The sequence below is a fragment of the Varanus komodoensis genome, unplaced genomic scaffold (genome assembly GCF_004798865.1).
Source record: "Varanus komodoensis strain SLA01 unplaced genomic scaffold, ASM479886v1 scaffold19, whole genome shotgun sequence".
NCBI classification, from domain to species: Eukaryota; Metazoa; Chordata; class Lepidosauria; order Squamata; family Varanidae; genus Varanus; species Varanus komodoensis.
In genome coordinates this window covers 5,421,202-5,437,495 of record NW_025335550.1, presented here as the reverse complement: position 1 = coordinate 5,437,495, position 16,294 = coordinate 5,421,202, and the positions used below count along the sequence as shown (strand labels likewise).

General features: G+C 42.0%; 1 protein-coding gene across 1 annotated transcript in view; it reads right to left on the bottom strand.

Annotated features, from left to right (window-relative positions):
* Window positions 1-16,294, bottom strand: part of TENT4B (terminal nucleotidyltransferase 4B) — a 47,464-nt gene that overhangs the window by 12,936 nt on the left and 18,234 nt on the right. The window contains exons 3-5 of the mRNA XM_044427659.1: window positions 7,187-7,310; window positions 3,417-3,463; window positions 1,299-1,419 (exon numbers count right to left, since the gene is read on the bottom strand). Coding sequence (XP_044283594.1) covers window positions 1,299-1,419; window positions 3,417-3,463; window positions 7,187-7,310 — 292 coding nt within the window. The remainder of the gene's footprint in view (window positions 1-1,298; window positions 1,420-3,416; window positions 3,464-7,186; window positions 7,311-16,294) is intronic.

The window sequence follows — 16,294 nt, the reverse complement described above, 5'->3', positions numbered from 1 at the left end:
GGAGATAGAAGCCCACAGAATAAAATTGTTCTTCCTATACGGGCCATTAATGAAGAGAGAGTCTCATAAAAAGCAAGCAATTCATGCAGAAGATACATCTCATTTTACTTCTGAAAGAATATGCTTTCCTCAGGAGTTTGATCCGCGTGTTAAGACTGTGAAAATATAACGACGAAGGTCATAATGCAGTCCATAGCTCTGAAGTCCATCAAGAATTCAAACTACTTCTCTGAATCTAAGGAATCTAGATTAGCTGGGTAAGTTAATACCCTTCAGTATCACAACCCTATATGCATGTCTTCTCAGACGTTCCACTGAGGTAAGTGAACTGACCAAGGGACATTTCTTTGAACAGCAGGCCACCAGCAATCCCCAAAGGCGTACCTCAGCCCAGTTCACACGATCACTGAAAAGTTGCTGTGAGTCACAGCACATCCTGGATGGCAGCCTGAAATGCAAGTTGCCGCAAGCAGCTGCCTTGACTCAACACGACCTCCAAGATCTGGGGAGGGTGCGCTGCTGGCGTGGTTAACAAGGCACCCAACCCTCTTGGTTTGTTAACTGGTAGGAATGATATCTGGGTTCGAGTCCCCGCTCAGCCCTGGAGCCCACTGGGTGACTTTGGGCCAGTCACAGACTCTCAGCCCAACCTACCTCACAGGGTTGTTGTTGTGGGGATAAGATGGAGGAGGAGATGTAAGCTGCCTTGAGCCCTTTGTAGAAGAAAGGCAGGATATAAATCGGAAATAAATAAATAATAATATGTGCCCACAGAGAGATTTCAGGGGTTGTGTTCCTTATACTCCCGTTGCTCTGGAGAAGAAGGGATAACTCAGCTTTCATTGTCTCACCCAGTGCACATACTACAAGGATTTTCTATTCCTTACATTGGGGTCCACCAGCTAGCCAGTTAACCTCCTCTTCCCTGGCCAGGGCTAGCAATGTGTTTTATACTGTCTCTTGCTTTAGAGTATTTCCTGTTGCAAAAGGACAGCACATGCTTCAACCACAGCCGGAAATGGGGGGCATTTTGACCCCCAATATTTTCTTACAGAACTAGATGCATCTTTACCACGGGTACAACCCCTTTCCTACTCTACTGCCTCCTCCTATTTTCTGGGCCTCCAGCAAATTTACGCGTGGGAGGACCCAATTCTAACAGTAGTTAGATGCCAACAGTTAACTGATTTGTCATGGTTATGGACCAAGGGCAGTTGCATAGCAAGGAGGGTCTTCAGGATATAATTTGCAGAAAACACGTTTTAGTAAAACAAAGAGAAAAAGGGAAAATAACTTACAGTTGCTTTGTCTAAAACCTTTACTGAACCTTTATCTGCTACATTGTGCTTCCTAAGAGCCTCTTCCAGGGTCCACAGAGGCAACGTCTCCCATTTTCCAAACACAACTAAGTCAATATCACTGAAATGAAAAGATGGCAAATTAAGATAGAATTCGTTCTCCAGAAAGTACATTCTGTACTGCAGAACAATTTTATATGACTTGCTAGCAAGCTTTCTAGCACTGCGAGCTGACGGTGAACCTCAGTGCCACATACTTGTGAACTTCATACTCTCGGGTGAGCACAAGCAGCAGTCAAGAGGGCATTTCTTAGCCAGCGAGTTAATGAAATTCTGATCTGTCACCACTTCCTAACATTATATTCCTGATGGATCGCAGCCTATCTAGCTTCGAATTCCCAAAGTGCTTTCCCGATGCTCAGCTATACATCTCTCAGATCCTATGGCATGAGGAAAGCTGCCTCAGGTGCAGGATCTAAAGTGTGCTGGGCAGCAGATATATTGCATCACCATAAACTCTGCCATGGGCTTGATTAGAATATAAAATGATGGTGGCAGGGCAATATAAAAACAATGATTAAAACATTACAGCACAAAACTGATAATTCTGATTCAAATTAGAAGGCATTCCACTATTGCTTCATTTCCCTTTTGTAGTGTTTATCATGAAACATCTGTATCCAGGAAATACGTTCTCTCTTCACATGAAACTACCATGAGATCATTCTTCATATTCCGACCTTCAGAAGCGAAGTAAGTATCAACCGGGAATAAGAGCTGTTTCTCTCAGGCCCCGCACCTTTGGAAGTTCCACCATGGGAACATGTGCCTGCAGACTTCACTGTTATGAGTAAAATAATATTCCCTCCACTCAAGCTCCACATCAACCGCTTTGATTAGTTTTATTCTTCAGCTTCTATTCTGTATGGCTGATTTTACAGATTTGGGCTTTTCTTCATTATACTAATTTGAAAACTTATGGATTTTTAATGGAAAAAAAGGTCAAGTAAATTATAAAAATCCATCTTTGGCCATGTGTCAGAACACGATAAGCTGTGATACACATGAATTTCAAGTACTCACAGACAAGCACTCTGTTGGCAATGGTTAGCTCCTCCTTTCACATATCCAAATGAACAAGCCAGGAAGCCACAATTAACCATAGCTTCTTGTTATATCTGAACTTAAGAACTATAGTTAAGTTTCCAAAAAAGCCAGGTCACCAACTTTAAACCACTGCTTCTTATTCTGCCTTGCTTCAAAACTGTTAGTAAACATTAATGCCCTGGTTCCGACGTAACCAGAAGCTGTGATTAACTGCAGTTTTCTGGTTTGCTTCATCACGGGCACAAAGGAATAAGTGTGGGTGGAAGGTGTGTACATGTCTAGATTTTATTGTTCAAGCTGGGCCAGAAGACAAGTAATTAGGTAGAGATTTATTATATCCTGTCAACTGAACCATCTGCTAAATGGCAATTCCACCCTTCTGAGTGCCTAGGAGTCCAGGAGGGTGAGGCAGGATAGTGTTGCCCACTGTCTGGTGGGAAGGAGCAAAAGAATGTAAGGATCAATTGAACAGTCCATCCGGTCCAACATTCTGGGCACACAATGGCCAACTACCGCCTGTGAGAAACCCACCAGTAGGATATGAGTGGAGCAGAAACCTCCTGTCTCTGCTTTCCAGCAACTTGTACCCTGTCTCTGAGGCTGGAAGTAATATATAGCCACCATGAAGGAACAGGTGATACCATCCAATGCATGCTTCAGCTACCACATTCCTGCCCCAAGGCCATCTAGCATCAACTGTCCCGTGGGGAGGATGCTGATGAGTTTCAATATTATTTTACTATGATTTTAATACTGCATTTTCGTTTAATGTGCAGTATACCTTGTAATGATTTTTTATCCTTAAAGGTGAAATAGAAATAAATAGAATAAATGCCAATAAGTAAACATGTAAAACTATCTTCTGTTCCTAGTGAGGTCAGAACATTGCTTTTCAGAGATGTTACAAGGACACAAAAGTCATGAACAAAAACGGGAGAGAGCCATGTATGCTCCCCTGAACTCTTTGGATACAAAGACAACACAGAGACAGAAAGACGGACAGATACTAACCTAGTGGGTAAATATAAACCAGTCTTAAAACTTCCAAATATCTGCACCTGAAAAACACACATACACATACACCAGGTCAAAACCTTTCACCAAAAACAAATGGCATAAGAATTCATATTGACTGTTGCTGCCCTCAACTGGTAGGCATCAGAAAAGGTTAACCAGAGTACTGCACTGAAGACTCAAACTGGAACCCTTCAGAGTGTCAAACTGCGGCTGGACTCTCGCTGTTGAACACCGCAACAGTGGGGCAGCTCAGTCACTTTAGACTCTGGAAGTCACAGTCTCATGGTCCCCCCCCCCCCCTTTAGACTGTCCGGCACAAAAACTAGAGCTTCTCTTCGCCCGCTTTCCATGCTTTACAACTGCTTTCTCGCATGTTAAAGTGTTTGCCAACCATATTTTTTAACTGCATATGTGCACATATACACTTCATTTAAAGCACAGGGGGTCACCATGACTACAGGAATAAAATGGACTTTACACCTTCTCTACCTGCTACATGCTATATGGTCAGCTGGGGTGGGGGGGAGAGGCAGGATTTGGGAAGTGGGCCCGTCGACTTTGGCCCAAGGTACCCCTACCTGCACCACTTCAGCAGCCAAATCCTAATCCTAAGTGGTTTACACTGTTACGCGGGTTTTCTGAGAAACAGTTCCAGACAATTGTTCCTAAGTGGCCAGTATGCTCAAAATTTGTATTCCAAATGCCACTGAAAACAGAATGGAGAAAAACGATGCTGGATCCAGTATGAAACAAATCCTTACAAAATATTTGGCAGAGAAACGTATCTGCAACTTCTCTCTGTGCCTATACAACTCGAAACTAGCTTATTATTAAGGTACCGTCAGTGTTTTTTGAGCAGTTCCAACGTATCCTCCCAACATGCTGGAAAAAAATAGGATGGTTCTATCTTTATCCATTACTCCCACATTGGGGATGGTCTAGAGCTCCATGATGGAGCAAATACTCTCCATGTAGGAAAGACAGGTTTATTCTCCAGCCCTAATTCTGGCTTGTCAAGCTTCTGAGGTCTGCACATAACACTAAACAATCAAGGGATGGAGCTGCGATTTTTTAAACTGTTTAAAAAAAATGCTTTTTTAAAAAATCAGGTTACTATTGCATGCAAACCTGGCCTATGTTTCTCTGATGCCCATACAGCTGTTTCAATGCAAGCTAAATTTGAATTTTGACAATAGAGTTGCACCTGAAAAATATGCATATGCAATTTCATTTAAAAAGTTGGGCAAGCAACGTATTAATTTACCATCGGCATGTTGAGCTCCGTACAGCATGGAAAAATACCATCACTACACACATGTACAGTATAAGGAAGCCACTCCTGCACATCCTGCCATAGTAACTGCAGTTTTTCCAGACCACGCAATTTAATTAACAGGATGAATTTCTTGGCAAGGACACAACAGCACACAACAACCTGAAGTGATCTGCAGGATCTTGTCAACCCAACAGCTCCAGGGTTTGAACAACCCTTCCGGTGTCTTGTCCCCATCCTCAACACCCACCCAACTGCCCTCCCCGTCCAGAAATTTCCAAGTATGTTGACTTGAAATTCTAATTATCTGCTACATGGGTGGACAGAAAACACATCTCCCAGACATTTTGGATTTCAACTCCCAGCATTGCAGAACACTGGCCATGTTAGCAGGAGCTTTTGAAAGCTGATATTCAAAACATCCTTCCACTCACTCTATATGCTTTTAAGAAGGAGCACAGATTTGCTAATGGAACGCCTAGAAGGTCCTCTTACTGATCCAGACCAGTGAAATACGAAACTTTGCACTACCTATTCTTAAGAAAACGGAAGCTTATCTAAATCCAGAATGACCTATTCTGATTGACAACAGCGCTCCAGAATTCTAGGCAAAGGTCATTCCCATCAAGTGCTATCTGATCCTTTGCTACTGGAGGTGCCAGAGGCATCCTTCACGGAAAATTGTGTGCTTTACTACTGAGCTACAGCTCCTCCCATCCAATGTAAGAGGCCGATCTCTTCCCTTTAGGAAGCTTTGTAATACTAAAAGTTTCACATATACTTTATTAGAATTATGCAATATACAATGGGTAGTCTATTTGGTCCAAGTAACAGAATGCCTGGTCCTGGAGACCGAGCCCTACTCCACTACCAGGACCTTGAATAACCTTTCCATTCAGCCCACCTTCAATGGAAACAGCTACATAAAATGATCAGGGATAAGACTGCTCCTGAATCTGGCATTTGCAGAGAGCTTTCAAATCTCTGCTCACTCGTGTTAGAGTCATGAATCACAAATCCCAGCAAAATCTAATAATGCCATGGATTTGAGGCTCCTCGATCCCTGAACTTGTGGTGGACACAGAGGAACCCCTGCCGTAGACAGTAGGACAACACATTTTCAGCATGGGTACTCCGCCCTGGTTAATAGTCATGTTGCCAGAGATGTACCAGACTTGTGTGCAAGAAGCTGGACGGCATCTGATGTTCACGCTAAGTATAATTGTGTGCTGCTGGTTCTTTTTAACAAGATTTACTCTCCTTTGAAAAACTAACCTAACGCACTTCCTTTTCTCGTCAGCTGTGCTGTCCCAGCCCTAGGATAATTAAAGCCTCTTATAGTGGAGCCTCGTTGATGCCAAGAACAGTTCTCACTTACTAGGAATGTTTCCATCTAAGCACATTCCCTGGAGCAACAGAGCAAATGACACAATTGCTGGCTTCTATAAATAAAATCATAGTTTAAGAAATGCTCACTGAACACCATCAATTTTGTGTTATCGTTTTTCCTGAGCACATTAAGTGTATACAAACTACTTCAAGCTCCCTTTTCCCCCCCAAAACAAGACCCTCCTCCCTTACCAAAAATAAAAAAAAGATGACTTTCTTTTTTTCAAAAATCTTTCTACAGTGTGTGCAGGAGGAGGAAATCTTTCTATGGAATGAGGCAGCAATGTTTCCATTTTCAAATATAGATGAAGAGAGCAAGTCTGACTGGCTCGTGTTAGTAGGAAAGGTCTGAAGGGGAGGGAGGGGGTAAAAAGCATCATGGCTTTGTGCAGATGTTCTTCCTGCTGGTTAAGAGGTTTAATTTGTTAGCCACCAAGCAATTAAACTTGAATTTTTCAAACAGATTTGGGGGCATGCGGTGACTGAGTTCATATAAAGCAACTGCTATTCTGTCATCAATTTTGCAAATCACTTCAGGAACAGATTAGCATTCCAAAACGCACCATAACCAAAACGCAGCAACATGTTTGCTTTCATAGTATTTGGAAGGATTTCCCACGCTTTTCTCTTTACCCTCCCGTTAACTCTGTGGCTGATAGAGAAAGACAGAGTCAAGAGGACTACTACCCAGAAATGGCATCTGAAGGGAGGTATACATCCATAACTACTAGAATGCCGCAACACATGGCATTGGTCTTGCTAAATAATTGGATATGGCTTTGCTATAAAACTTCAGCTAATCATTTGTGTTAGTTCTTCCCAAGCAGCTGTTAGTATCTTCATTGCTCCCAATGCACTGGGGGGGAAAGGGCAGGGGGCAATGCACACACAGTGAAGCACAAACCAGCACTTGAAAAAAAAAAAAAAGGAAGGTACCCAATTATGCTGCATTGGCACAATTTTATTCTAATGTTGGGATTTTCTAGTTGGTGGAAATTGTGGCTTTTGAACATGTAGTTAATGAAGAATATACATTTAAAGCTGTTGAGCAAGAAGGAACAGTAACACACAAGTACAAAGGAGAAGTGCTTGTTAACCTTACATCTGCGTTAGGCCACAGCTCCTTTATGACGTTTTCTATCCTATTCACCACTTCCATTCGCATCCTTTCTTCTTCAGGTCTGGGAGACATGTATTTGTAGAAGTCGTTGATCTCTTCATGAAGACTAAAAAAGAAGGACAATGAGTTAGCCCAGTCGCAGTAATACAAGAGGAACCAATGTGGTCTTGATTTTCAAAATCTTAATTTTTCAGTAGGGTGGCCCATGCACACTTATCAGTACTTCCATTATTCAACGGGATTTACTCTCGCATAGTTGTGTGCTGTACTGAAGCCTGTGTCTGGTAAGGGAATGCAATAGAATATTCCAGGATAGAATAGGATTGCAGTAGAATTTGAAAAAGCTTGCAAGACCGAGTCCAACCCCTGCTCCGCTTGCACATGTGGCCACCCATCCAGCTGCAGGCCACTGCTTTCCCAGCTTAACTCAACATGCTAGCATGATGGGGAACCCCACACCAAATGGGGAACCCCACACCAGCTTTTCTGCCTCCTAATCCTTTGCTGGGGTGAAACATTTGCAGAGGAAAATCATCAGGCAGTATTGGTTGTTTTAACACTTTTGTCACCCACAGAACTCCCTTGCAACAAATCCTGCTGGATGTTTTACAACTGTTATTTTCCCCAGCCAAGTTCTAAGACTAGAAATAGGCTCTGAGCCCCTCCCATTAGCAGATTCTTTCCTGAAAGTGCGCCTCAATTCCATAGTCATATCCATCATTCTAAAGAACTTAATTTCAAGCCTTAGAACTCTGGCCTAGAACACAGTCACAAAATACCATCCATTCCTTATATCCCATCATTTACGGAAAAGGTGACTTTCCTTTAGTTAAATGTAGTTGTATTTGTGGAATGTCTACAAAATTCATCAGCAAAAGTTTTTGAGCTCATTTTCAGAGACGTGTAAAAATAGCCAATTGCTCAGAAAACCAGTTTTCTGTCATTCTTTCTGCTTTATGGTTCACTCAGCTGTAAGTGAAAAAAGGACCAGAGAGTGTTTCCCAGCAGTTCAAAATTATAAAGATAGGGAAGTCAGGCAAAAAACAGCCTTTTCCTTTAAAAGAAGACTACTACAGAGCTATTGTTTTTATTAATGACATTCCTTAATTAGTTCAGTATCCCTTTCACACCTTAGGAGCGCTAACATTTTGCATTTGTATGGTACTGATGGGGTGGGGAGTGGGGTTTCTATGCACAACTTTCCAGTGCTTATTTTTTCCACAGATGTTCCACATTATACGCTCATTTGAAATGATCGATGGATTTCAATAGCAAATACAGTATTAGTCAAGGTGGAAAGTGCCTAAGTGGTAAGTAAGTGGCTATCAACCTATCAGCCTGTCCCTTGGGGTGTTCAGGGGCCTTTTCAAGTAGCTTTTCCTGCTGTGGAATCATCTCACAGTGTGGCTAACCTGATGCTTACACAAAACCCTTTCAGACACAGGGCACTGACTTTTTTAATTTCTTGAGGGTTTTAAATGCCAATGTAGTGTTGAGTTTTTTTTAAAAAAAATTTTTTTTGTCATTTTTAGCTCTGTCTTTTACTGTCAGTCATTTTATTATTATTGTCTATGTTTTTATGAGCTTTAAACTACTTTGGAAATTCTTTAAATTGAAGGCCAGTATAGCTATCAATGAAGAAATGTAAACAGCTGACAAGGACAGCCACCATTTCATAATACACCCAGAAATAGCAAACAGGACAAGCAAGTCAAATAGGATACACACAATTATCTGCACAGAAAATAAAAATATCAAACTGAATTTTTTAAAAAACACCTTCAATTGTTGGTGACAAACTAGCAAGAAAGAGGCAAAGCAGAGAAAGCAGTTGGGCATGGAGAATCATCTCTTCTGCTGACCCTCAATGGCTCGCCAGATCGCAAAGAAGAAGACAAGTCTTCGGTCCCAAGTTATTTGGGTCTCCAGTGCTAATGTGCTCGTGTTTGTCACTGTACCCAGACACCTCTCAGTGCCTGCTAAGCAACTTCCCACTCCTGATTTTTATTTTATATCTTGAGAGTTTTTAAATATTAAACTAAAAAAAAAAAAAGACTGGGCCCTTGCGCCTCACTGCAAAGCAAAGACCCACCCTCAAGTTCTTTGTACTTAGGCAAGTTACTTTTTTTGTCAGTCTGACCAGTTTGCTTCTTTGACATGAGCATCCTGCGACCAGGCTGTCCCACCATGGCAGCCCTTGCATGAATGGGCATGGTGACACCACTTTTGACCATCCCATGAGAAAGCCCACAATGCACTAAACATTCCTGACTCGAGCATGTTAGGGACTCTTGATGTAGAGCTTTGAAATGCAAAAACCAACACTTTAAGTTGTGCTTGGAAACAGACGGACAGCCCAGGCTAGTGACCTCCCACCACTGCTTAAAACAAACAAAACTTCTCAGCTTCCTGATGACTCATGTGTAGTAGCTGAGTTTTAACCCTGATTAGCTATTATTCTTACACTGCATTTGTATACCACCCCTTTTCCCCCTGAGAAAAACCCAAGGTGGCTTATGGAAGCCCATTTTATCCTTCCAGCAACAACCATGTCAGGTAGGTTAAGCTGACAGCCCATAACTGGCCCAAAGTCACCCAGTGGGCTCCATGGCCAAGAGGAGATTAGAACCCCGACCTCCCAGGTCCCACTCCACACCAGTTTTCACTTCCAATGGAAGCATTTGACACTGAAACAGCAGAGAGCACGTGCAGGGTATGGGGAGCATTGGAGTCCACTGCTCCACTTTAAAACCTGGTTACACTGAATGCCAAGGTTGTCCTCCCTGACAGCTCAGGCTCCAATACCCACTCAGACTGCATGGCCTTGATCAAGTTTCCCTCTCCCAGCATTATCTTCTCCCTGGGAGGCTGGGAACCTGCACTGAACTCTTCACAGGGAAAGCGGAATAGAAAGCTAAAGAATGTAACACAATTTACTAGAGGATACTTTCTCTTTGTTTTTTTCTTCTTCCTTCTGTGTACAGAAGTAGCCGCTAATATTATTGTTTTTCTCAAGTTCAGAAAAACTGTTAAAGCTGTGCCAGTGAAAATAATATCAGCAGAGATGATAGTGCATTTCCTATCAAGCAGCAGTGCATGTCTGTCCACAGATGGCATTTCCACAATTTGTATGAGTTCAACAAGATCCTAAACAAGATCCTAAAGACTTTGGAGCCACATGCTGCCCATCTATCACTGAAGGCCCACTGCATCGAGATTATGTGGTGTTGACATTAAAAGTTAATACTAACAGCTGCTTACGGGAAATGAGGTAAATACACAGGCCTCACAATTGGCCAACATGGCCAGAAGAGCAATTTATCTTGCATATTCCAATAGACGTCTCCCTACCTAAGTAATCACAGCATTTGCTGTGAACGCTACTGGGGGAACGGGTATTTGTCTTTCCCATAATGTGTGGGATGAAGGCCTCAGTCAAAGAGTCAGACCTCTATACTATCTAAAAAATTAGCCAGACAGTGGATTATTCCTAAAGGAAAACTTGTCTCTGCTTGGAAAAAAATCTGTCCAGTCCTAAGGGACTCAAGTCCATCCTATGGCAATTCAGTCTTTTGCCTGGGATTAAAATAATTATATATAGAAAGAATCCAGGGCATATAAAAATGTGATGGCACGGCCCAACCATTTTCCTTTTCTTTCTTTTCTTCTTTTATATTTTGTTGCTGCCTATGGACTCAAAACTTCTTGCAGAGATGGTTCTATAAATCAATACTTTTTTGATACTATCAATACTTTCTATAAAAAGTCTCTAGTTATGCTCATTAAAATATGCTTTTCCAGTGTGCCAATTAAGAGCAACGGGAGAAGGCAATCTTTACTGTATCGTTCACTGTGGATTAAAGTTTGCTGGCTTACCGTTTTCCAAATTATTAATGGTCCAACTGCTACAAATTATCCAAATTATTAATGGTCCAACCTAACCCTAACTGCTACATTTTAAACTTATTTGGGGTGCAAGTTGCTTGCTTCAAAGTGTAGCCTTTCCTGAGGTCATGGAGCAATTGCCTGGAGGCAACCTAATGGAGGAGAGTTAGGAAGGCTACACTGGCCACAGCACACTGCTCTATGCATGCAATGCAAGCAGGATTAGGCCCCAAAGCCACCCGTCAGTTCTGAGCTTTGGGGGCAAGAAAAGTCCCAGTCCAGTACATGCTTACAAAACTGAACACAGCAATGCTAATTCTAATTCAGATCATACTGGGGACAAGTGCATTTAAAAATAAAATATGCTACATTTTCAAGTGAATGTCATTTAGCATGGTATATACGCCTGCAAACACAATAGAGCTTGCTGGAATCGGGGCTGGCCTGGACAATGGGCTGTATTCTCAGGAATCAGGAGAAGTTTTCTCCCTGATTCTTCTTTATAAAATTTTCCAAAGAGAAATGCAAAACCAGATTATTTGATCTGAGCCGGAGGGACAGTCAAAACATCTGGATGGCTAAAAGGCTGAATACATGGAAATGTTACTTGTTACACAGGAAAAAAACAAAGGGAACTGAAGAATGTGCATAAATCAGGGATTCCAATCACCAAACCAGGATATAAAGGCTTCAACTGTTTATGTTGATGTTCTGTCAATGAATGTTGACTTTTCTAAATAATGCCAGGCATTGTTGCACTCCTGAGTTTTTTCATATTACACTTCACAACAAAGCTCTAAGATCTGCATACATTTTATTTATTTATGTCCTGCCTTTTTTCTTACACGGAACTCAGAGTGGTTTACAGCATCCTCCTCCCCCCTGCTCTCAATCATACCCCACAACAACAACTCTGTGAGGCAGGCTGGCCTGAGAGCCTGACCGGCCCAAAGGCACCCAGCTGCCAGCCACGCACTCTTAACCAGAACACCACACTGGCTCTCCCAGGAGCAAAGGGTAGGGTGTATTGACACTGCACGTTTCCCATTCTACATGGAAACAGGAACAATGCACATGAAATTCAAATATGGCCCAGGTGCTCCCGATGAAACTCTAAATTATCAGGCACAGTGAGGCTGCCTCTTTAACACAACTGGAATTTCCATTCACACTAACCATGTTCTTCTGGTGTTACTGAAAGAAGAAGGAGGTAAAAGCACAAGCAGCAGCAGAGCAGGGTGCTAAGAACACACAAGACATCAAGGAAGGGGGCATAATAATAGGTTGCCCTTAAGACAGAATTCCTTAAGGCAAGCATACAGTCCATGGGTTTGAAGGTTATCTCATGGTCCTCAAGCAAACCATGACAAGCTGATTCAGAAAACACAGCAGCAGACATGCCTCGGTGGTCCTTATTCAAATAATGACCAGCACACCTTACAGGTTAAACAAGCTGCCATTACCTGTTTAAGCCACCGGAGATCATACGAACCAGATCCAAAAAGTAGCATAGCTGCCACATAAATTTATGCACAGAAAGCAAAAATATCATGGGTAGGGTGTCTGTTCTCAAAAGGAGAAAAGAATGTAGCCCTTGCTTCACTTTTACCCTATTCTGGTGTACTCTCCTTTGGCTTGGATATAAAGTGAAGGATCTGTTTGGTTATGCAGTTCAATCCAAAGAATGCTTACACAGAAGCGAATTCTGTAGTACAGTGTACGGGACTGCAGCTTCAATCTCGGTATCTCTGGATATAAACAATATACGAAAGACAGGGAAGGCCATACTGCGGGAGCAGTTGCTCAGTAAATCAAAGAGGGCAAAGCCCAGCAGACTCGAAAATCTAAAAGGTGCAGACTCAACCAAGGGACTTTGGGTGACAACACCTGGCCTCAAACAAAGGTACTCCTAGGAACATGTTATCAGTGTTCAGAACAGATGCACTGCGTGATCTTGAAATGGGAAATGAAATCTTACAAGTTCCAAAAAAAGAGGAAGTGCTGCAATAAAGGGCAACTTCAACTACCCCCATATTGGCCAGGTAAGTCCATGTTTCAGTTCGGGGGGAAAAGGTTAACATTCCTCAATGTCCCAGGTGAGATGCCTTAGAAAAGCTGATCATGGAACTGTCCAGAGAGGAGGCAATCCTGTGTATAATCCTACATGCTGTTGATCTAGCTGGAAACAGTGATCACAGAGCCATCTTTAATATACATTTTGGTAGCAAAGTGCCAAAAAGGTCCAAAAGGGTCACATTTGAGTTCAAAAAGAAGATATTTCCCTGAAACGAGGGAAATGATAAAAAGGCAGTTGAAAAAGAGAATGAGGAGCCTTAGTTCCCTTCCAAATGCTTGAAATATGCCAGGACTCAAAAACACAACAACAGAAATTCAGATAATATGTCTCCCACAAGTTAGGTACGGCAGCATCAAAACCAAGAGTTCCGCAGCATGGTTAACAAACCATGCCAAAGAAGGTATTAGAAAAAAAAAAAAGAAAGCAAGCTCCCTTCAGAAAGTGGCAGGCCTGCCCAAAAGAAGAAAACAAAAAGCAACACAAGAAAGATACAAACAGGTAATAAACGATCTTTTGCAGGCGCATATAGCTAACCATATCAAGGCTAACGATAAAGAACTCCCCAAACAGATTAGAAGCAGGAAATGAATGAGAGAAGCAATTGGATAACTGCATGATAGTAAAATGAATATTAAAGGAGGAAAAGATTGCAGAGAAGTTGGATAAATTCTTTTCATATGTCTTCAATGTGGAAGATACAATAGCTGTGCCTAAAATGATGTTTCTAGAAAGAATGACTGAGGAACTAAGGCAAATAGTGATGAACAAAGATGCTGCTCTCAAACTTACTGACAAACTAAAAGTTAATGAGTCACTAGGCCCAGATGGTATCCATCCTAAAGTTCCCAAAAAACTCAAATATGACATTTCTGGCCTTCATCCAAAAATATGTAACATGTCCCTAAGATCAGCCTCTGTAGCAGAGGACTGGAGAATAGCCAATGTAACAATAATTTTTTAAAAGGGATTCAGGGAATTACAGGCCAGTTAGCCTTATTATCTGCTCTGGATAAACTGGTTAAAAGCTTTATTAAAGATAGAATTAATAAGCATATAGAAAGACAAGCCCTGGTGAAAAAGAATTAACATGATTTCCTCAAAGGCAAAGAATAGGCAATATTTCAGATTACAAAGCTCACAGTCCAGGACCACTGGTCATACTAGCCTGGGCTGATGGGAACCGTAGTTCCAAACATCTGACGGGTTCCAAAGTGCCTACCCCAATCTAGAACCAAACTGCCTTTTGTACTAGACTAAAGCCAATAATGGGTTTAAAGAATAAAGCAAAGGGATGAATACAAATCATTCACTTTCTGAGTTCCTTGAAAAATCTTTTAACTGGCTCTTATTATTCTAACACACCTTAAGAAGGATGAAGAATCTCCCTTACCATCATAGTATTCCTGAGTAAAAGGTCACTGTAAGTCCAATAAAATGGGACGTATTCTTGCAACCCATGCTGAAAAACTCGTTGATGGCCAGGAAGTCTGCTGCTCGAAAAGAAAGTGCTCCTACATCCAGAAGGCACATGAGACGCTTTCAGAGCAAGGGGCCTCTCTGGGAGCATTTTTGCTGCAATCAGTACAAAGGTACTTATCCCTTTTCTGGGGCCATGCTCTTTAAAAATATATTCCTAGCAGTGCACATGGGAAGCATAGGCTTCCTGTACTCAGTATTACCTGGCTGACCCCTGTACTGGCAGCAAGAGCCCCCCCGCCTCCCCAATTGACTAAAGCAGTTCTGCAGTTTTAAAAACAGACAACTCACCTGAAGGTCAAGCTAAGCCACATTCATGTTGCTAGAGTCCACTTAGGCTAGGAGGCAGCCAGGGCCATGCGACAGCTTGAGAATATGCTGCGAGTTCTATTTTTGTATTTTGCTTTTCACCCCCAGCAACATTTTTTATACACAAGTTAAACTGCAAGGACCCAAGTGATAGGGACTCAGGACTAAGTCCTACTGAAAGCTGTGGGGATTCAGGAGAGCCACAATTAACTTTTTCCATTCAGTTTCAATTGGGCTTGGTGCCAAATCAGTTATGAAAAGCTGTATTTATTCAGATATGAAGCTGGGAAGGGTTAGGGTTTTTCACTTCAAATCAAGCAGATAGGAAACGAAGCACGGTCCACTTTCATACCACAGCTGACTGCAATCCATTACATGGAATATTTTTCTCTCGGCGCAAAACTAAGTCAGCCTGAGGAGAAGACAGCTAGGCACAGTGACCAGCTTTGCATATAAGGTTTACAAGCCATGGATTAATCAACCTATGGATGGTCAGACTTGCATGGAAGAAGCAAGCGGTCTCCCAACCCCTTGCACTGAAACTGCAAGCAAACTGGAGGTCGCATTCTGTGGTTTTAGGACATGATGTGTGAAATGGAACCTCTGGATTGTTGAGGGAGAAACTACCTGGGTTTTAACCCATGCTTTCACCCATGTTAGGCTGAAACTGGGTGTTATTGGGCAGTTTTCCAAACTGGAACGAAGGTGGACGGAGAGTGCAAGCAGGCTTCAACAACGCGTGGGTTGTCATTACGTGAAAGAAAGTCAGTGAGCGAAGACTGGGAAAGATGAATGATTTTTCTCCCCTTGTCCTCTTGCACTGTTATTTCATGTTTTTAAAAAGATGCATACCCTCCATCTGTTTTATATGTGAATGGGGCAGATACATTAATAAGATACACATGGCTACCCTGTTACATGCAGTTTGGCCTTTAGTCACAACTTAATTTAGCAGGATCGGGGTTGAATATTGTCTACATCAGCATTCAGGAGCAAGGTCTTTAAACATTGCCAGGACGTGTTCTTTTAGCTGTGGAGTTCCCAGAGCCCAACAAACCTTGGGAAGACAATTCTAAAACAATACTTTCAGCCTTGATGTTTGCATCTCTTGGGCTAAGTTAAGCAACATATTGTTTTCTGCATGATCTTCCTTGTATACTATATGTGGTAGCAACCCCCTGACCTCAAAAATATGCATTGTACTGGTGCTTTCACACAAGATTTCTTCTTGTGCTTCTTCTATTTGATACATCTTATTGTGAGAGAAATATTTACTTTAAGTAGTAACACATCCTAAACATAGAATCATATATTATGTCCTGGGATAATTGCCATACATTTCA